This window comes from Schistocerca americana, chromosome 4 (assembly GCF_021461395.2).
Source record: "Schistocerca americana isolate TAMUIC-IGC-003095 chromosome 4, iqSchAmer2.1, whole genome shotgun sequence".
Taxonomy (NCBI): Eukaryota; Metazoa; Arthropoda; class Insecta; order Orthoptera; family Acrididae; genus Schistocerca; species Schistocerca americana.
In genome coordinates, this window is record NC_060122.1 from 360,841,899 (window position 1) to 360,865,203 (window position 23,305).

At 37.8% G+C, this 23,305-nt stretch overlaps 1 protein-coding gene across 2 annotated transcripts in view; it reads left to right on the plus strand.

Moving 5' to 3' along the window:
- LOC124613085 (F-actin-monooxygenase Mical) overlaps window positions 1-23,305 on the plus strand; it is a 555,995-nt gene that overhangs the window by 372,076 nt on the left and 160,614 nt on the right. For both annotated transcript variants that reach the window (XM_047141672.1, XM_047141673.1), the window contains 5 exons: window positions 3,635-3,768; window positions 4,449-4,673; window positions 6,427-6,586; window positions 12,519-12,685; window positions 22,658-22,863. In XM_047141672.1, coding sequence (XP_046997628.1) covers window positions 3,635-3,768; window positions 4,449-4,673; window positions 6,427-6,586; window positions 12,519-12,685; window positions 22,658-22,863 — 892 coding nt within the window. The remainder of the gene's footprint in view (window positions 1-3,634; window positions 3,769-4,448; window positions 4,674-6,426; window positions 6,587-12,518; window positions 12,686-22,657; window positions 22,864-23,305) is intronic.

The following is a 23,305-nucleotide window of genomic DNA, read 5'->3' on the forward strand; positions in this document are numbered from 1 at the left end:
CGGGTAAGGAGGAGCCCTTTACAAGGGCAACCATATAATAGTTTCTAGGAGGTGCCTAGACCTTGGGGTATGGTGTATTTTTAATATTTTGGAAAACAAATGATGACTTGCAAGTAACCATTAAAAATTTTCAGATCTTATTGTCTTAAAAACCTGTGTAAAACTGACTTTTAAATTATTTTCTTGAAAGAAAAACACCTGAATACATTGTATTTTTTCCATTCCCTACAAGTTAGCAGTGGTCCGTGGCCCTCTCTTGCCCATGGGTATGGGCACCCTTGGCAGTATGGAAGCAGTTGAGTCCTTGCGACAGGCCTAGGGTTTTCAGGATTTTCTGCAAATCAGTCTGGATGGAAGGAGTCTGGTGATTAGGAACAGTTTTGTATGTTGAGGTGTCTGGGAGCTGATAGTGCTCGTCTGCCACATACTCCTCATGGTCAAGTGCTACAGTAATGGAACATTGGTCCACAGGAAAAATGATGATAGAACTTCCTGCCTTCAGGTCACATATAGCTTAGGACTCAGTTTGGATAAGGTTTGGCATTTCAGTGATATTTTTGGGAAGGACTGAGAGACAATGGTGGAAGTGAAGAATTCTTGGAAAGAGTAAGAGGACAGGCTGTATGAGTAGGGTGGAGGGGATGTTTTGGATTATAGTTGTGGACAGGAGGAGAACATCATCACTTTAGGTAGTGTGAACCATTTTGTTCAAGTTTCTCTCTGGCTTTAAGAACTACACTGAATGCACTAGCACATTCAAGGAGTGAAAGGTGGAGGATTCTAAAGAGAGACATTACAGCTGTTGATAACTATGGTTAGCACATATTGGTCAGGGACAAAGTGGGTAAGGGCTAAGGACTGATTAGTCTGGAATGGGATTTAAGGAATGATTGATAGAAATGGGGCCTTTCAATTTTAAGCATTTTGGAGAAACACCAAAAGTTATGTAAAACTGGAGGAACTGTGGGGCCATTGTTTAGCTGTAGTGAATAATGTTTGTATAATGGATGTGTATATCAAGGTACTGGGTTATGGAACATGATGAGATTGCAGAAAAAATGGGAATTGCTTGGGCTGGTGAAAATAACACTTCAGTAAGAAAAAGAAGATATATGATAATGAAGTATTTCTGCATAAGGACAAATAGGACACTGAAAGAATAATCAGAAAATAAGAGAAAAGTGAGAATCATTAACAATACTATCAAAGTTGCTGAAAAGCAAATAAGACTGCAAGGAAATGTGTTTTTCTCTTTATGTCCATACTTTATCTCATTATTTCCCAGCTTTAACACTGTTTGTTTAGAATTTTTTCATTTATCATACCATCATTTATTTTGCAGGTGTGTTTTTACTCTTTTAAAACTTCAAGCACATATCTTTTATATGACTGTTTCTACACTGGCATCACACCAGGAAACGACCTTGGAAATGTGTGTCTGTATCAGCCTTTTCTCTTGCCTTCATCCAGTTTACCCCAACTTTTATATTTCATCTTTGTAGGTTTCAAATGTAATCCGTTACTAGCATAGCATTGTTAAGTCCTACACTACTGTGTATTCATCAACTTGTGGCTCTGAGCAAGTTGCCTACTTAGTCACTGAAGTGTCTTATTTCTTCCAACCTTGCCCTATCTTGTAACTGAGATAGAAGCCACTAGTTTCAAAATGTAGGGAATATTTGATTCCCATTGTTTTCTATCTGTCTCTGCTGCCATCCACAAGTAAGTGTGTTTTTATCTCCACTTGACTGCAATTTTTCTAAAATCATTCAGGGTATATGGTGAAGGGAATTCCAATATTCTTCTGAATAACACAGTCGTAGTACTATCTGCAAAATTATACTTGTGCTCTAATAATGGTATTGTGGTGAGTGAAGGAAGTGAAGTATACCTGATATACAGACTGCTAAAGGGTTAGCATTGCTGTAGAGGGAAAAAGTTCTGCCTCCCTCACACAATGTGATCACTATATCTATCCTCTGCGTTTCATACCAAGCATTTACAAAAGTGACAAAAGGAGACAAACAATACTTAACTGTTTCATGTAATCAATATTGAAAACACAATGTTGAAATGTTCTGTAGTTCTACACAGTGCTACAAATTATGTACCAGTTCCAAAAGATACAGCTGTCACTAAAAGCTATTGAGTGCTATTGCTCACAGCATTCTTTGATCACTATGTTTGGCAGTGACCAAAGACAAGACATTAGGGCCTTATGTCTTCTGACTTTAGCAGATTCAGATCTACAAAATCTAGCGTTCAAGAAAAAGTTAAAGATAGTACACAAGCTCATAGATACTTTAATGTGAAGTGGTCAGTTAAAACTCTTTCTAGCGCTGCTTCTCACATTGTGTAAATTGAGCACTAACATACGTTGTTACCCTCGGGGAGTTTATTTCAGTACCATGTATAATGAAATTTGATCAGTTTTTTTGCCACCAGTAAACAAATCTTTAATAAATAGTTGTAGTACACATGAGATACTAACCTTTGTGATAGATTTCTGTACAGCTAAAGAGGCTGCATGTGATACAGATGCATAATGGAAATAAAGATGTGTTTGCAAAGAGCAGAGCACTGTATAAACTTCAAGAACCTAAACCAGAAAGTCAGTGTCCAAAGCAGGGTCGACATCTGAATAGCAGCTAGCTGAGATTGAGCAGACTTCAGGCGGCATAGTACTAAGCAAGAATGGCTTGCAGCTGCTCGCTGATGTCCCAGCTGCTATCAGCCTTGCTTACTAGACCATGCAATCATGCCTCTGGTGGTGCCTTGCAGATACTGTTTGTAGTGCCTTCGATCCACTGTCAATTGTATCCACTAGCAGGTATAATAAAATAATAAAATTAAGAACAAGAGACTTTATATTCCCTTTTCACAAATACACTGTCTTATGGCAACCCACGGTTACACCAACATAGACGGCACCATCTTTAATGTCATTGACAAACACACAACATTCAAATTAACACACAACATTCAAATTTCTATTAAGTTTGCAGCTTTTTCTTGTTATTTAATAATTTTTTTTTTTTAAATTTGGAGTGTCATTAGTTGACAGTGTTGGTTAAATTTCCTGGCCACATGGATCCCATGAGAAAGTACTGCCAGTTCCTGTATTAACACATTCTGACATTATTTTCCTTTCCATCAGACCTCCAAATAATGACATTATAGGAATTCTGTAGACCGTAGCTCATGGTCTTGCGGTAGCGTTCTTGCTTCCCGCGCATGGGGTCCCAGGTTCGATTCCCGGCGGGGTCAGGGATTTTCTCTGCCTCATGATGACTGGGTGTTGTCATCTTCATAATCATCGTCATTCATCCCCATTATTGTCGGAGGAAGGCAATGACAAACCACCTCCACTAAGACCTTGCCTAGTACAGCGGTGTGGTTCTCTCGCATTGTCCCCTACGCTCCTTGGAGTATAGGACATCATCATCATCATCATCATCATCATCATGAATTCTGTTCTACAGGTTTTTTCACAAAATGACTTTTATTTTCCATATATTACACCTTACTGCTCTTGAATGAGGCTGTAGTTGAGAAGTAAGTATAAATATGTAAGAAATTCAATGTTCTTCTGCTAATATTTCCACTTACATGATATTTTGATTGATTGTTACAGGAAAGATTGAAAAAAGTGACTGGAATGTCATGGAATTGGAGAAAAAAATCCAAGAAAATAAAATGGGTAAAGGGGGGCGACAAGAGAATCCTGAAAAAGTTCCAAAATGGAGCCGGGATCAATTTGTTGACAAGGTAAATCACTTCTTATGAAAAAATTAATATGGTAATGGAAAGTATTTTGTAGACTATAAATATTAGAAGGAGTAGAAGTAACAATGGAATTGGGCTCAGTCTCTGTTAGCCCCTGACCCTCATCCAATTCTACCCTTGCCCTGTGTTCCTAACTGCGCTCACCCTGCACTCACATTCTTCTATTCCCAATCTTCTTTTTCCTGTGTTCTATTTTCTCCTGAAAATTCCACTCCTTCATGTCACTGTGCACTGTGTACAACTCTCCCTGCTTGCTGCCAGAACAAGCTCTCCTGTGCCCCATTCTTACTATGTGCTCATGCTGCCTGTCCCAGCTTTTAGTCACCCTTCCCAATCCTCCTTCCCACTCTCCACTCTTTTCTCATCTCAACTGTGTGACTTTTCTCCTTGTTTGAGGTACAGTGCCAGCACAATGTAGTCCGTGCAGTACAGTATAACCATGCAGGTGGGTGTGTTTATATGTGGGGCTCTGTTACCTCTGGAGGAGGAGGATTCATCCAAAAGTTAACAATAATCTCAGTCTTGTTTATTTGCCTATGATAGCTCAATGCCTGAATTATACAGTGAGTTATTACCTTTATTCCTTCCACCATTCATTAAGGAATTGGAAAAACTGATATTTGTTTCAATTTCTGTTTTGTCATTTACATATCTCATTCCAGTTTGAAGCAGTGAAGTCAAAGCTTGAGACTAAAACTGTAGACAGAGAAAAAGAAAAGAATGATAAATATTCAGATGTTGATGTTACATTAAAGCTTATAGGGAAGAAGCTTAAAGAAGGTAATGCATTAGAAGCTGGCCCCCGAGGAAGTAACAAGGTTTCTGCCATGGCTGAGCAGTTTGCTGTCAAGACACAAGATGCAGAGAAGCCTTCTATACAGAGATCGGTAAGTGCTTCTCATTGTTTCACATAAATGTGAGTGTGATGGAGTGAAGCCTGTTGTAAATTTCAGTCGTATCCTTTCATATGATGTGACCAGCATTACTTTGATATTACTTTGTTTGGGCATAAGTTAGCATATACATGATTAAAACTAAACAATTCATTTAGTTACAATATAAAAATAAAATCTTACCTTCTGAAATTTCAGAGTAAACTTCATTTCTTGGCTGAAAAAATTGGTTGGAATTTATGTTTAAGAATTACACTCATCTAAAAATATTAAGGAGGATTTCATATTTTTAGCCACAAATATGTCATTAGTGTTTATTATTTCTGGACAAAATGTGACAGGCATTATGGAATGTGACAAGTTGAAGCTGTATGCTAGATTGAGACTTGAACCTGTACAACTATGCATAGCAGGCATGTACTCCTACCAGTTGAACCACTGCAACATACATCACATCCTCAACTTGTGCCACTGACTCTACTTCAAAATCCTTTTCATTCTCAGATTATTTCTCAGATTTGTACTCTTCAAAAAATAAGATAAATACATTTTTGATATATCACAATCAAGGGCTATTGTTTTCGTAGGATACTTGTGATGAAATTTAATGCATTGATACGCGTGCTCCATGATATCGAAATAACACCCAGCAGTGATTTGCCCCTAAGCTGTTGCTTGATGAATTCAGTAGTGCACATCATATTAGAAGGTGGCTGAGTTTTGAACTGTTCTACATGTGTGCCTTAACTGCCAGCAACTGATTAGATTTAATTTGCTTTGAGGCATCTTTCCATAATACTGGAAAGCAATGACTTCCCTTTTGCAAGCTGTGCAGTGGCCACACTACAATACTGAGAATGTTTCATTTATTGTTGCCCACAGTAACACATTCTGAAAAGGCAGTGGGGGGGGGGGGGGGGCGGAGGTGGAGGTGACATTGCCATTAGTTGTAGGGTGTGAGATGGTGTAAAAAAAGATGTACAAATGCATTTGAGGCCATCTACAATATTAGCAAACATTTTATCCCTCAGAGACGTGACGTCTTTTTACCAAGGGTGGGCAACCAGCAACCCACGGGCCAGATCCGGCACGTGATTGGTTTTAATCCAGGCCATAGTAGAAATTTTTGAAGCAAAGCATTGGAGAATTTTGTGACGAAACTTTTTAAGACAGCTATTGTAAAGAAACACTGTTCACGAAAGGTAAATAAATGCAAATATTGGAATATGGAGTTAACATAAAAGGAATGCACTTTCAAAAATGCATGTGTTAAGGCACAATTTGTTGGCGTGACGTGTCGGGAAAAGAGGTTCCATTTGTATCAGTGTGTTACACCATACACATTAACACTAAGGATGCTGTAGTCTTGACTTGAGGCACTAGGAGTGTTGGTGTTGCATCAGGTGATGAGCTTAACTAAGTATGCGGAACAGGCCTGTGGGTGTCAAAAGGTTGCCCAAGCCTGTCTTACATACATCAGTAAGCTAATAATTTCTATTTACTCTTGAACCATAGTGAAAGTAGTGTGAAATCACAGAAGCTTTATGAAAAGTCAGTACTAACTAGTATTGAAATGATATTTGCTACATGGAAAAAGGATTTTTTTGAAAATGGTTTTAAATGACATTTTCGTGTTATCTGTTTCTCTGGATGGTGTGTAGATACTCACTTTCTATTTCTGATATAGTTAGACATATTAATAATTGTTGAACTTCACAGTTAACACACTTTTTTTTTTAATTTTTAGAATTCTAAAGCAGCACTCGTCCTTCCTGCACAGGGTGGATCAGAGATGTGTCATTTCTGTAAAAAGAGGGTTTACTTAATGGAACGTTTAAGCATTGAGGGAAGATTCTTCCATAGAGGTTGTTTCCGATGTGAATACTGTGGTACAACTTTGAGGCTTGGTAATTATTTGATGCTATTTTTGTAACTTTGTAACTGTGTGTTGATTATTAGAACTTATACATCAGTAATTACATTTATCTAAATCTACTTATTTAACTGCACTTCAAGTAATGAAGAGAGCACAACTCAAAGGTCTTTTAGGTTAATTTTTTCTTCACCAGTATTTTTCTCATCAAAGTTTGTGCTGAAGAAAGGTTTTGGGCTTTGTGATTATGCAGTCTGATTTGTGAGACCAAGCATATTCTGACAATATGAAAAGTATAGTTGCTATTCACCTTGGAGATCCTGAGTCGCAGAGAGGTGCAATGAAAAGACTGTCAGAAAGTGGGGGGGGGGGGGGGTAGTGGAAAAGGAGAGAAGTGACTGTGGGTGAATTGGTGGAATAGAGGGCTGTGTAGTGCTGGAATAGGAACAGGGAAGGGGCTGGATTAGTAACGACAATAACTAACAAAGGTTGAGGCCAGGGGAACATAGGATATATTGCAGGGAGAGTTCCCACATGCACAATACAGAAAGCTGGTATTGGCGGAAAGGGTTCAGATTGCACAGGCTGTGAAGTAGTCATGGAAATGAAACATGTCGTGTTGGGCAGTGTGCTCAGCAATGGGATGGTCCAGCTGTTTCTTGGCCGCAATTTGTTGGTGGCCATTCATGCAGACAGTTTTTGGTTGTCATGCCCATGTAGAATGCAGCACAGTGACTGCAGTTTAGTTTGTACATCACATGCCTTACTTCACAGGTAACCCTGCCTTTGATGGGATAGGTGATGCTTGTGACTGGATTGGAGTAGATGGAGGTGGTAGGATGTATGGGACAGGTCTTGCCTCTAGGTCTATTACAGAGATACGAGCCATGAGGCTCCAGGACTAGAGCAACTGAATCACATTCTCTGCCAGTGTTTCAACTACCTTTCGTCATATCCTGAAATGAGGAATCTCCTGCCCACTATCCTTCCCACCTATCCCACAGTGGTTTTCCACTGCCCACCAAACCTACACAATATCTTCATCCATCATTACACAACCTGTGCTCCCAACCCATTGCCTCATGGCTCAAATCCCTGTAATAGACCTAGGTGCAGGACCTGTCCTATATATCTTACCACCACCACCACCACCACCACCACCACCACCTGTCCTATCAAAACCATCACCTATGCCATCAACAGATGTAGGAGTAACTTCAAGTGTGTACCAGGGAAGTGTGTTGGGATCCTTTGCTGTTCATTTTGTGTATTAATGCCCTTCTAGACAATATTAATCGCAACCTCAGGCTTTTTGCAGATGCTGCAGCCATTTATAATGCAATACTGCCTGAAAGAAGCTGTACAGATATTCAGTCAGATCACAATAAGATTTAAAAGTGCTGCAAAGATTGACAACTTCGCTTTAAGTATTCAGAAACCTGAAATTGTGCAGTTCACAAAATTAAAAAAAAACCTACTATCCAATGACTATAATATCAATGAGTCACAGTTGGAATGGATTAGTTCATACAAATATCTGCATGTAAAACTTTGTAGGTACATGAAATTGAACGGTCACAGAGGCTCAGTCATGGGTAAACCAAGTGACAAACTTGACGGTTTATTGACTGAATACCAGGGAATTGAATCATTCTAGAAAGAAGATTACTTTCAAATGACTCATACACCCCATCCTAGAATACTGCTACAATGTGTGGGACCCAGTCTAATAAGACCAACAAGATATTGAATGTGTGCAGAGAAGAGCAGCATGAATTGTCACAGGTTTGTTTGACCCTTGGGAGAGTTAATTTTTTAATATTTTTATTTATTTATTTCTTGTTCCGGTGATCCATGTTGTGACAATATGGCAGGATATGGAACATGTCAGAAATCTTTGGTAGCACATAAAAACAAAACAAAATGATTTTATATTACAGTAAACAGTAACTTAGGTTCCACTATAGAAAATCAATTTTGAGAAAGAAAGAAATATTACAAAGTAATAAGTGTTACAGAAAATAAATATTGCAAAATATGTGTTAAAAAAGAAAAAAGAATAGTCAGGATTAAAAATGTAGATTTGGGCATATATTTGCATTTAACAATACAAGAAGTGATGAACACTGTAGTTCAGGAACTCTTCAATCGTATAAAATGATCCTTGTTATAGGAACTGCCTTAAAGTTTTTTTGATCAAGAGCTGATCTTCTACAGAACACTTAATTCTTGAAGGGATGGCATTAAAAATCTTACAGCCAGTGAAATGGACTCCTTTCTGTACCATACTTAGATTTGCCTGCTCATAGTGGGTATAATGTTTTCTTTTTGTCTCATGACTACGATACTCACTATTCAGTTTAAAAATGAATTTTTCTTTCCTTATGAAGCACATCAAAGAGAATATATATTGCACAGTGGATGTAAGGATTCAAAGTTTCTTAAAAAGATTCCTGCATGTGGCTCTAGGATGGACTCCGTACATGATCCTTATGGCTCTTTTTTGTGCACACAGTACTCTTATAGCCAGTGACTGATTACCCCAAAATATAATTCCATATGCCATAATGGCATGAAAATAACCATAATAGGCTGCCTTAATGGTTCCCATACTTCTATAAGAAGAAACAATGTGTAAGTTGCTGAACTCAATATTTTGCATAGATCCAGGATGTGGTTTGACCAGTTCAGTTTGCTGTCAATATGCAAGCCCAGGTATTTTTAGGTATCCACCCTCGTTATCACCTGCTCACCTATTTTTACTACTATTTCTCCACCTTTGAGTGTTGTGTGGAACTGAACATAGTTTGTTTTAGTGTAATTTAAAGAAAGGTCGTTAATGTTAAACAAGTTCACTCTTTCACTTAAAACCTTACTTGCTGTTTCCTCAAGTTTATCTACTGAATTATCAATAAGTAGTTTAGTGTCATCAACAGATAATTTACAAAGATAATAAAAAGTATCACAGGAATGTCGAAAGAACTGAACTGGCAAACACTCTAAGATAGACACAAACTGCCCTAGGGAAACCTGCTTACAAAGTTTCAAGACCTAACTGTAAAGAACGACCGTAGGAATATACTACAATCCCGTACATATTGCTCCCCTGGGGATCATGATGACAAGATTGGATTAATTACAGTGCATGCAGAGGCATTTAAACAGTCATTCTTCCCATGCTCCAGACACGAATGGAACAAGTAGAAAGCTTCTCTTTCATAATTTTGAATGTTCAGCTAAGTTGTTGTTTGAGTTTTTATGCTCAGTCATCAATTTCATGGTGCAAATTTCAAGTTTCTGGGATAGCATAATTAAGGAGTCTGCTGAAACAGAGATGTCAGAAAACCTAATAAACTGGGAGGGAAGTGTGTAACAGAGCTCTCCATTTATTAAGATCTCATCCATCAGAGCTGGAAAATCCCGAGAAAATGTATATTTCATGAAATAACAATGCAAGTTCTGAGAAACAAAATAGCATCAAAGGACATAGTGAGTGCCTGGAGTTGAATTCAGCTATAAATAGTAGCCTTACACCAAAAATACTTCACAATCTGGTTGTTATCCAGGCAGTGAATACACTTAACAACAGACCTCACATCACCTGAAGAAGACATCAGGCTTGGTTGTCGAAATATTTAAAAATTTAATTGGAAACTCAATTGAACACTTAAAAAAAGCAGTGTGCTAGGAACTAGTTGTAAGCTGGTTCCATTACTCTCCTGGCTGTATCTGGTGTAGATGTGTTTTGGCACTTTATCAATATACTTGTCATCAACAAATGTAACAGTTTATAAAGAATCCTCCAATGTGTTGGGCAAATCATTTATGTAGATCAAGGACAGGAGCCGATCAAGCACTGAACCATTTATGAAACTGTATTTAATGTTTCCTCACTCTGAATTGAGTCTTATTCCTGTGGTACCATTTGTTAATGTGACTTATTGTGTTGGTGTTAAAATCGTATCTTCTGGCTGAATCTTACAGTTTTTTTCACATGTTGCAAATAGCCAAATAAGATTTTTTTTTTTTGAATTGGTATGTAAAGTTAATATTCTTCAAAACATTAACCTTCTGTGTAAATACAATGCTACCAGCACTTAATCAAGTCTTAGTATGCTTAATGGGAACTGACATCATGAAAGATAATCAGGCAACTGTCAAAGCTTTTTAGACACCCCCTGTCATCCTGAAATGCTGTCTCTTCCATCCTATTTTGATTGAAGGAAACAAAAAGAGGTTGGGGAACCAAATCTGGATTTCTGCGTGATTGGGGCATTATTGTTACTTTATGTTTGGCCAGTGTTTCCCTTACTTTTAACTGTGTTCATCCGGGCACATTGTCATAATCAAACGCTAGTAAGCTTTTGCATGAAATTCGTCATTGCATCAAATGGAAAATCAATTGGGAAAACTGTTAAAATTAAAAGGAGATGGTATGAGTGGCCAGTACTTTCCTTCAGGACCTGAAATTCCTAGAACTGCTGATAGAATACAAACCTTAAATTTAGCAAGCTGTATGTTCTTTCTTCAGAGGGCAGTTAGGGTTGATTGGGGATGGTTGGAAAGTGGGACAGGTCACTAGGGCCCTAAGTTGAGAAAAACCTCCATCGTCCTTGCATGAGGCAAGTCCTTGTCAACAAACGATCTGTGTGTGGCCCCTCCCCCTTTTAACCTTTCCCAGTCAATCTCTCTCTCTCTCTCTCTCTCTCTCTCTCTCTCTCTCTCTCTCTCTCTCTCTCGATAATAATGATGATGATGATGATGATGATGATGTGAGACTGCAGTTGCTTAATGGCAGAAACAGGTCTTTTTTAGAAGATTTTTGAGAATTGTACATGTCTCCAACAACATTTCTGTACCATTTTGAAGACGGTGATGTGTAAATAGGTTCAAATTCATTACTTTCTTTGTGGCAGTTTTGATTTGTAATGAGCATTTTGTAACATGACAAAATATGCTGCTGGGAACTCTCTTGCTAAACTTTAAAATGGAATAGGGTGCAGTAGCTTGAGCTTTTGCCTTAGTGAAGCCAATTAAGGCTTTAATGTCATATATGGAAAACAAACATATATATCTCTTCTGCTAGATACTGTTCACTGTGTGCGACACACAGTAACATTTCTGTCAAATTTCTGAAAGAAAATGACTGGTGACTGGAATAGGTTTGACTGGCTCAAAGATAACAAACTTGTATATTGAATCTTTAATTTTGCAGCTTTCTAAAACTTACTTCATTGATAGAAAGATCTAAGAAATACAAATAAGTTTAGATAGGTAGTAACTGTTTTTAAAAAAAATAGGAAAAAATTGTTCCAAATTGTAAATTGGGTAGTAAAGAAGGTATTGTAAAGGAGTCAGAAGTTATAACATAAGGTTATAATTTCAAACAGTTATTGGTATGTCAAAGATGAAAGCTAAAGTTCATAACAAATGTCAGGATGCAGATGGATTCCTAGGAAACTGTATGTGTAGCTTGTTCTTTTTCATATTCTTGACATTTTCATTTTGATAAATGAATAAAAAAAGCGGCTCCAAAAGTTAATAATTTTATGTCAGTTTAATTATGTATATGTGTTACCTACAAATAAATTTTGTAATAAACAAGCAAATGGTAAACCTTTATATATCCAAATGTATGTTTTCAATAGCAGCAACAGCAAGCATTAAAAAGTGTAGCTTATGTTAAGACTGGCATTCCCGTGTCCGGCCCTGCTGATTTAGGTTTTCCATGATTTCCCTAAATTGCTTTAGGCAAATGCCGGGATGGTTCCTTTGAAAGGGCATGACCGACTTCCTTTCCCATCCTTCCCTAATCCGATGAGACCAATGACCTTGCTGTTTGGTCTCTTCCACCAAATCAACCCAACCCAACCCAACCCACTTATGTTAAACCTGAAGCTTCAGGTTCTGATGTACATGTTTTCTTTTGTACACGTAATTATTTCAATTTTGATGGGATCTTTCAGGTAGTCATTTGTTTGACAGAGATGGTTGTCGTTTTTATTGTACTCAACACTTTGGTATGCAAGGGGTCCAGAAAATGAAATCTGCCAGGAAGGATCAAGAAAATTATACTGATGTGGGCAAAACAAAGATACATGGAATTGAAGCTCTCTTGAAGCATACAGATATGGTAAGCTTTCAAAATTATTATGTTGGTCATCTCTCTCTTGATCTCTCTCACTTAGCCCACAGACTTTTCACTCGGAGAAAAGAAACTCCAATGGAATTTTTTTGTATTTGAAGTGTACCATGTAATATCTTGAAAATCAAAAATTTTGTATGCCAAAATTTTGTCCAGCATATAGGAATCAGTTGTAAAACATGACAATTTGGCAACATTCAAATGGCATACACAAGAAAACATTTCAGATTAAATGATTCTTCTTAGCTTGATTGTTAGCATAGTGCAAATTAAAAAAAATAATCATTCCATTACCTTTTCTCCACATCATAAACCATTCCTTTGAAATACCATAATGACCACTGTCATATTTTTTGTATATGTGTTTCAGTTTCCTATCGTGTACATGTTGCAATCTTCAGTACAAGCCTCATGTGATGCAGGTCTCCATCCTACTCTATGCTTTGTAAGTGTCTTCATCTCTGCATAACATTGTAAATCTACATCCAGTTGAACTTTCTTACTCTGTTCATCCAATGGGTTCCCTTTATGGTTTTTACCTGCAGCACTTCTCTCAAATACCAAATCGACAGTTCCTTCATGCCTCAGAATGTGTCTTATCAACTGATACCTTCTTTTAGGCAAGTTGTATCACAAATTTCTTTTCTCCACAATTCAATTCAGTAACTCCTCATTAGTTGTGACTTATTAAACTGCAGTTCAGTAATATTCAGACCAGCTGGCAACTGCTTTGATTGGAATTTAAATTACTAGATTCTTCTCTGAATCTTGAGAGTATTTTGCTTGTCTCATCTTGGACACCAACTAGAATAGCTTTCTCATGTGTGGCTCTCCTAAGGATATCAGCAGTCCTGAGGGAATATCATCTATTTCAGGGGCCAGCATTCTTATGTTACACCATGTTTCAAAAGCTTCTATTCTCTTCCTGTCTTAACAGCTTTTTGTTCATGTTTCACTTCTGTTCAAGACTATACTCCAGACAAATACCTTCAGAAAAGACTTTCTAACACTTAAATTTATATTCAATGTTAACAAATTTCTCTTCTTCAGAAATACTTTTTATGTCATTGTCATTCTTCATTTTATATTCTCCCTACTTCAGTCATATGTTGTTTTACTGCGCAAATAAGAAAACTCATCCACTACTTTCAGTGTCTCATTTCCTACATCTACATCTACATACATACTCCGCAATCCACCATACGGTGCGTGGTGGAGGGTACCTCATACCACAACTAGCATCTTCTCTCCCTGTTCCACTCCCAAACAGAACGAGGGAAAAATGACTGCCTATATGCCTCTGTACGAGCCCTAATCTCTCTTATCTTATCTTTGTGGTCTTTCCGTTAAATATAAGTTGGTGGCATTAAAATTGTACTGCAATCGGACTCAAATGCTGGTTCTCTAAATTTCCTCAGTAGCGATTCACGAAAGAACGCCTCCTTTCCTCCAGAGACTCCCTCCTGAGTTCCTGAAGCATTACCGTAACACTCGCGTGATGATCAAACCTACCAGTAACAAATCTAGCAGCCTGCCTCTGAATTGCTTCTATGTCCTCCCTCAATCTGACCTGATAGGGATCCCAAACGCTTGAGCAGTACTCAAGAATAGGTCGTATTAGTGTTTTATAAGCGGTCTTCTTTACAGATGAACCACATCTTTCCACAATTCTACCAATGAACCGAAGACGACTATCCGCCTTCCCCACAACTGCCATTGCATGCTTGTCCCACTTCATATCGCTCTCCAGTGTTACGCCCAAATATTTAATCGATGTGACTGTGTCAAGCGCTACACTACTAATGGAGTATTCAAACATTATGGAATTCTTTTTCCTATTCATCTGCATTAATTTACATTTATCTAAATATAGAGTTAGCTGCCATTCTTTACACCAATCACAAATCCTGTCCAAGTCATCTTTTATCCTCCTACAGTCACTCAACGACGACACCTTCCCGTACACCACAGCATCATCAGCAAACAGCCGCACATTGCTATCCACCCTATCCAAAAGATCATTTATGTAGATAGAAAACAACAGCGGACCTACCACACTTCCCTGGGTCACTCCAGATGATACCCTCACCTCCGATGAACACTCACCATCGAGGACAACGTACTGGGTGCTCTCTCAGCCTTGCTTGATTTAATTTGACTACATTCCATTACCTTTGTTTTGTTTTTGATGATGTTCATCTTATGTCCATTCAAGACAGTATCCATTCCATTAACCTGCTCTTCCTAGTCCTTTGTTGTCTCTGCCAAAATTACAATGTCATCAGCAAACCTGAACTTTAATTCCTTCTTCAATTTTTTTCTTTGATTTTCTGTACTGCTTGTTCAATCTACGGATTGAATATCATCAAGTATAGTATAAGCTAGAACCCTGCCATACTCCCTTCTTAACCACTGATTCCCTTTCATGACCTTTGACTCTTATAACTGCAGTCTGGTTTCTGTAAAAGTTGTAAATAAAGTTTCACTCTGTACCGTGCTACCTTCAGAATTTTGAAGAGTCATAGGGTCAATATTACCTTGTGTGATGCTACATTAACCAGAACCCCAACTGATCTTCCCCTAGGTCAGCTTGTAACAGTTCTTCCAATCTTCTGTATATAGATCGTGTCAGTGTTTGCCAACCATGACTTATTAAACAGTAGTTCGAAATATTTATACAAGCCGACAACTGCTTTCTTTGAAATTTAAATTCTTACATCCTTCTCTAAGACTGAAGATATTTCGCATGTCTCATCTTGGACACCAACTGGATTATTTTTCTCATGGTAGGCTCTCCTAAGGATATAGGCAGCCCTGAGGGAATATCATCTATTCCTAGGGCCTTGTTTTGACTGTCTTTCAGTGCTCTGTCAAATTCTTCTCACAGTATCATATCATCCATCTCATCTTCATCTACTTCCTCTCCCCTCTCTGTAACACTCAGAATACCTTCATTTCTCTTGTATAGTTGCTCTATGTATTCATTCCACTTTCCAGCTTTCAGCTTTCCCTTCTTTGCTTTATACTGGTTTTCTGTCTGAGTTATTTGTATAATTGCTTCATGTTTCTCCAAACATCTCTTTATTATTGCTACAGACAGGGCCTATATTCTGCTAGTTCTACAGCCTTGCATTTATCCTTTAGCCATTCATGTCTAGTCATTTTGCACTTCTGTCAATCTCGTTTTCTAGATGTCTTTATTCCATTTTGCCTACTTCATTTGCTGCATTTTTATATTTTCTCCTCTCATCTGTTAGATTCAATACCTCTTTTGAAATCCAACAATAGAATGTCTCAATGCTGTGCAATAACCCCTGTAGCATCAGGATAGGAGGCATAATTGATGTGCAAATCAACATCTACAGTAATTTTGTTGCACTTTCTTGTGCAGAAAAATGGTAATACTTCTAATTGATAGTAAGCAGTTAAGTAAAAAGTTGTTGGATCTTCAATAACATGGATGAGAATGAACTCTAAAAATTTGTAGATTTTTTATGTAGACTAAATCAGAATGATGTAGTATCATCATCATCATCATCATCATCATCATTGTAGCTATTTGCATTTGAGAACCACTGTTATATAAGGGCCTTATGCTTTCTATATTACATCTGTATCTATTTCACAAAATATTGGGACACAGTTGTTTTTGAACTATGATACTGTTGTGAAAAGTTCTTCTCTATAGTGTGGTTCTTCTCAGTGTCCATTCTTTCTCTACTTTCCTGTGTTTATTCACCGCCTTCCGAACCACACTTTATCAACGACCATCTGCGCACAACACAAGACTTCGTGATCATGTGGATTGTTGATGCAGCATCTATTGCTCCAGATTCTTTCCTCTGTTAGTTAATTCGAAAGACGGCGTGTACATGTAAATAAATGTGCAAATTGTGTAGATTTTTTTAATTAGCTGGATCTTCTGCTTGGGGTGATTAACAGTGCGTTATAGCCTTCAGCCATATGCATCCATGGTTGTTATAATGTCATTTATTCACCATCCCTTAGATTGTTGTCTACTTGGTCTTCCCTTATCTCTTACAATCCGACAGAGTACTTTGGTTCTGTAGCTGCGGTCCATTCATCTCCCTACATGACCTGCCCCCTTCTGTCTCATTTTTATTGCTGCTTATTACATCTTCCAATCTATTAAAAAAAACCTCGTGATCTGTGCAAAATAGGTAACTTTATGACTTGGAAGATTAAGAGCTGAATCTAGTGTAAACACCGTTATTTTTGTCAGGCTTATTTCAATAACTTTATTACATATAATAAACTATCACAAATATGTATTTGTCTGTGTGCACGCATGATTAAATGTCACTAAATCCTCGTTCTTAAGAATGTTTTCTGTTAAAAAATATAACCTGGACAAAATTTTGGCACACACATTCTTTTGCTTTAGATGTTTAAGAACTCCTAGTATGCACTTGGAGTGCTTGAATGTTTTGCCTCCTTGTGTCCTGTTTTGGGGAACAAGAATAGATAACGTGCATATTCCATACAGACTACACTTACAAATGATAAAAAGTTAACACTGGATTTTGTTGGTAAAGGAGGAGGAAAAATATTTTCCACCACACCATAATGGTTGTACATGGTGTACATTTGCATGTCAATATGAACAAAAATTATAAAGACATTGAGACCAGAGTTTGGGCTTTAGGCAGAAAAAAGAATTTTTTTTTTCAACTAATTTTGAGCAAACAGAATGGTGCAGATTTGTTAGGAAGAGATTGCACATAAATTAGTCTGAAGTTGTCTTGCGTTTCAGGTTACACATCATTATAAAATATATCCAGCATTTCAGCTGCTCTTACTGAGAGCCTACGTCAGGTATGTTGTTGCCATTTAATGGTAGTTGTGTACTGCACATTAATCTTGTATTTCATTCCCTTTTCATGTAGGTTACCTCCTCTGTTTCCTTGTTTGATTATTAGTTCCAACATAATTTCAGGAATGGAAGTATTTGAGAGTTCATAAGTACTGTGCTGCTACTCTTTCAGTGTGTTACTTGTCCCCAGTTTTTCTATGTGAAGGTGGATAGAACCAGTATCTTAACATTTTATGTGAAAAACGAAATATCCTTCTGCAAATTAAAATGTGATATATACTATGCACGCTGGCATGAAGAATGATAGTGTGCCACACATGCTGTAATTAATTAAATTTGTTCATGATCCTAATGTAAGAGGTATACAGAATGTTTCAGAATGCTATAATTTAGTTGCTAGACAATCTTCTGGGTTGTATGGTCATGTTCCATGAAACTTTTTCATTCCTAACATTTCATTCAGAACTGTGCTGGGCATCTTCAGAGGTGCGTGTGGTTCTGTTTCTTGCTGTCATCAGCTGTTGATGAAACATTAAGACCAAAGAACTTTCATGGAGCTCGACCACACAACTGGGAAAATTTACCAGGAGATGAGACATCTACCCATGAAAGCCTTTATTGTACAATGCTTTAACTCTCCAACTGTAATTGGATTTTGCAGTTTTGTGTATAAATTGGTGTGTTTAGTTAGTTATCCACTCCTGGATTATGTGATAGGTAAGCCTGTGTCGGTGTACAGCATTCCAATAGAACTGCATCAAATCACTCTTCAATACTTTATTTTCTATAATGCATTTTGAAGACAATTTCTTCAGATTGAAATTTCAGTGAATTTGAATGGAGTTCACTATGTTGATTTCGTGTGATGTTACATACAATATGAACGTCACTGTAAATTACCTACCAGGAAGATTACTGACAAAGTGAACTTTCAGACAGCAGCAGCAGCAACAGACACAAAAACTCCAAAACTGCTAGCTTTCAAAACCAAAAATTCTCTCACCTGGCAAAAGAGATGAAAGACACGAAAGAAACTAAAACAACTAGAGGTTTAAATAGGAATAAGTAGGGATTAAAAAGGAAAAGGGTGACTAAGTGGTATTTTCTCCAACAAAAACTTCCCTTACACTATAATTTGTTTCAGTAAATGTTTCTGTACTTACATTCTTTAACACTAGTTATGGCATCTTCTGGAATATTCATCTGCAACTTTGTTGCTTTTCTCATACATTTAGTTCATTAGTTGAAAAGTTTTGTGTCTTACTTCAGATAAACACTGCAAACTTTCTCATTTTTATAATTCTAGAAATTATATTCCATTTCTCATTTCCTTTAATAAATTGTATAATTGTGGCAGAAGAAAAGGTAAAAAAAATGTTAATTTATGAAATTGTGATCTGACTGTGACAAAGCAGTTAATGAAACCGAGTGGATCGAACTAGCACAGGTGCAGGGTCATTAAATGTTTGTTGACAATGTTGTGTTGGACTGTAAAACCAGTATCCTGGAAAAGTTATGCTGAGTTAACAGAATAAGTATGGAGCTGACAATAATTTTCTGAAGCAGTTACATTTAATAACTATATACAAAAGTTCATTGACTTCAGGAACTGATAGTACTGTCATTGAAATTAAGTCTTTATGAAGTGTAGTAGAAATAAAGTTAGAATAATCAGTCTGCCAGAAAGATAATGTCATTCTATAGAATTAAGGGACCATAAATATTTCATACATACTGAACTTACCAAGAAAAATTGAAAATTTCAGGTATAGTGGGTGCTGGATCGGTAATAAACAATCTGTGCATACAATTTTCACATAGACATTTTCCATTTTGTGATAAACCACTAGTAGCTATTATCTTGTCGATTGCTGTTAAATGTGGCCATTGCCAATAGTATTCTAAGATGTCTTGCTCCTTGTGTGTGCAGTAGTAATTACATAAATTTTATATAAAAACAAAGATGAGGTGACTTACCGAACGAAAGCGCTGGCAGGTCGATAGACACACAAACAAACACAAACATACACACAAAATTCAAGCTTTCGCAACAAACTGTTGCCTCATCAGGAAAGAGGGAAGGAGAGGGGAAGACGAAAGGAAGTGGGTTTTAAGGGAGAGGGTAAGGAGTCATTCCAATCCCGGGAGCGGAAAGACTTACCTTAGGGGGAAAAAAGGACAGGTATACACTCGCACACACGCACATATCCATCCACACATACAGACACAAGCAGACATATTTAAATATGTCTGCTTGTGTCTGTATGTGTGGATGGATATGTGCAAGTGTATACCTGTCCATTTTTCCCCCTAAGGTAAGTCTTTCCGCTCCCGGGATTGGAATGACTCCTTACCCTCTCCCTTAAAACCCACTTCCTTTCGTCTTCCCCTCTCCTTCCCTCTTTCCTGATGAGGCAACAGTTTACATCTACATCTACATCTACATCTTCATTGATACTCCGCAAGCCACCCAACGGTGTGTGGCGGAGGGCACTTTACGTGCCACTGTCATTACCTCCCTTTCCTGTTCCAGTCGCGTGTGGTTCGCGGGAAGAACGACTGTCTGAAAGCCTCCGTGCGCGCTCTAATCTCTCTAATTTTACATTCGTGATCTCCTCGGGAGGTATAAGTAGGGGGAAGCAATATATTCGATACCTCATCCAGAAACGCACCCTCTCGAAACCTGGCGAGCAAGCTACACCGCGATGCAGAGCGCCTCTCTTGCAGAGTCTGCCACTTGAGTTTATTAAACATCTCCGTAACGCTATCACGGTTATCAAATAACCCTGTGATGAAACGCGCCGCTCTTCTTTGGATCTTCTCTATCTCCTCCGTCAGACCGATCTGGTACGGATCCCACACTGATGAGCAATACTCAAGTATAGGTTGAACGAGTGTTTTGTAAGCCACCTCCTTTGTTGATGGACTACATTTTCTAAGCACTCTCCCAATGAATCTCAACCTGGTACCCGCCTTACCAACAATTAATTTTATATGATCATTCCACTTCAAATCGTTCCGCACGCATACTCCCAGATATTTTACAGAAGTAACTGCTACCAGTGTTTGTTCCACTATCATATAATCATACAATAAAGGATCCTTCTTTCTACGTATTCGCAATACATTACATTTGTCTATGTTAAGGGTCAGTTGCCACTCCCTGCACCAAGTGCCTATCCGCTGCAGATCTTCCTGCATTTCACTACAATTTTCTAATGCTGCAACTTCTCTGTATACTACAGCATCATCCGCGAAAAGCCGCATGGAACTTCCGACATTATTTACTAAGTCATTTATATATATTGTGAAAAGCAATGGTCCCATAACACTCCCCTGTGGCACGCCAGAGGTTACTTTAACGTCTGTAGACGTCTCTCCATTGATAACAACATGCTGTGTTCTGTTTGCTAAAAACTCTTCAATCCAGCCACACAGCTGGTCTGATATTCCGTAGGCTCTTACTTTGTTTATCAGGCGACAGTGCGGAACTGTATCGAACGCCTTCCGGAAGTCAAGAAAAATAGCATCTACCTGGGAGCCTGTATCTAATATTTTCTGGGTCTCATGAACAAATAAGGCGAGTTGGGTCTCACACGATCGCTGTTTCCGGAATCCATGTTGATTCCTACATAGTAGATTCTGGGTTTCCAGAAATGACATGATACGCGAGCAAAAAACATGTTCTAAAATTCTACAAGAGATCGACGTAAGAGATATAGGTCTATAGTTTTGCGCATCTGCTCGACGACCCTTCTTGAAGACTGGGACTATCTGTGCTCTTTTCCAATCATTTGGAACCCTCCGTTCCTCTAGAGACTTGCGGTACACGGCTGTTAGAAGGGGGGCAAGTTCTTTCGCGTACTCTGTGTAGAATCGAATTGGTATCCCGTCAGGTCAGTGGACTTTCCTCTATTGAGTGATTCCAGTTGCTTTTCTATTCCTTGGACACTTATTTCGATGTTTGTTGCAAAAGCTTGAATTTTGTGTGTATGTTTGTGTTTGTTTGTGTGTCTATCGACCTGCCAGCGCTTTCGTTCGGTAAGTCACCTCATCTTTGTTTTTATATAAAATTTTTCCCACGTGGAATGTTTCCTTCTATTATATTGATATGAGTAATTACATAAATATTTACAAAAATTATTTCTTATCCTCTCACAATCATTTTAGTTGTCTGTTTATTAATACTAAAGGCTTTTGGCACCAGGTTTTGCAATACATTATTTCTGTCACAAATTGAATTCATTAATAAATTAAACTGTCCAGGTAAAAATGAATGGATTATGATAACATGCAGTATCTTCTCACTTTCTTAATTAATATGCAGCATTTGAAGCATAATTTTTTTCAAAGGTAAATTGAAATTGTTTCATTGTGAGAATTGTTTCTGCTTTATAAATGATCATTTTCCTGAAACTGAATAATGTGCCAACTGGAGGAGAGAGAAAAAAAAACTTTTTCATGTCTGCTATTAAGCTGAAATATTCCTGCATTTTTTATTGCATTAAGTGTAAATTAATGGCATGTACCCAAAATGTTTAATTCTTGTAAAAGTAGATTTTTTGTGAAACTGACAAATTCCACGTTATCATGAAGTGCCTTGAAGAGTAACTAACAAGCTAACTATGTGTGATGTAGTAGGTAAGAATTGGTCAAAAATTTTCTTTCTCTTTAAAACAAGCAAGCTGAAGTAGTAATGTTAGTTACAAGGGAAATAAACTGGAAGGCCTCCCTTTGTAATAGAATATGAACACTGTGTCATTCACTGACCTGTGTTGCGTTAATAATATTCTGCAGCATACTTACATTATAAATATGGTTAATCAGTACCTAAGCCCCAATGACCTTAGAGGATTTTGATGTAATGAGTAGAGCATACCAGAAAGAAGTGAACATTCAAAGAGTGGGATAATAAAATGTGCAGTGTTTTCCAAAACTATGAAATAATAGTGTAATTAAAAAGCAAACAACTTTCATCCCAGCTCTGGGTGCTCTGTTCATTGCTCATCATACCTGCAAAGGAGGAGTGAGTGACTAAGTGATTTGTGTTTCTGAATAAATCATGAATTTATCACTCTATGCCTTCACCGTGGTTTTGCTTCACAACACAAACCTTTTTCCCTTAGGCACCAGAAGCAACACCAGAGAAGAGTAAACTGCACAGTATTGATGCAGTCGATCAAAGGACAACCCCTGAACGAATAGAATTTGAAAATCTTGTGACTTCTGATGTTGAAGAATTGCCAGGGGAAATGGATGAAGATGAATGGACTGATCGTAATTTTGGAACATCAGCTGCAGAAGGCTCTAGTGATTCTGTTTCTGATTTAAGGTACTACTGATCTTGTTGAAACTTAATTCTGTGTCCTATTTATAATTACTGTTAGCTTGAGCTAGACAGGGAAAGAGAGAATTTTTTGCTAATAGCCGTAAGCTCTTCATTGTATTTCCAGCATGTACTAACAAGAAAGAGAGGGAGGTGGGAATGAGGGTACCCAAAGCTGTGCATAAGCACAAATGACTGTTGATTTAGTGATTAAGATGTACAGTTCAGAGTAATAACGATAAAGAGCATTTCGAAATTGATAGATCAGAGATGAAGAAGAAACATGAGATTAATAGCAAGTTGCAAATGGAAATATTAAGTATGGAAAAACAGAGAGGTGACGGGAGGGGGGGGGGGGGGGATGGAAAGAAAAATCATTTATGTACAAACAGCGAGGCATATGGTACAAGGATAGAGATGATCAGAGCAGGCAGCATTGAACTTCATT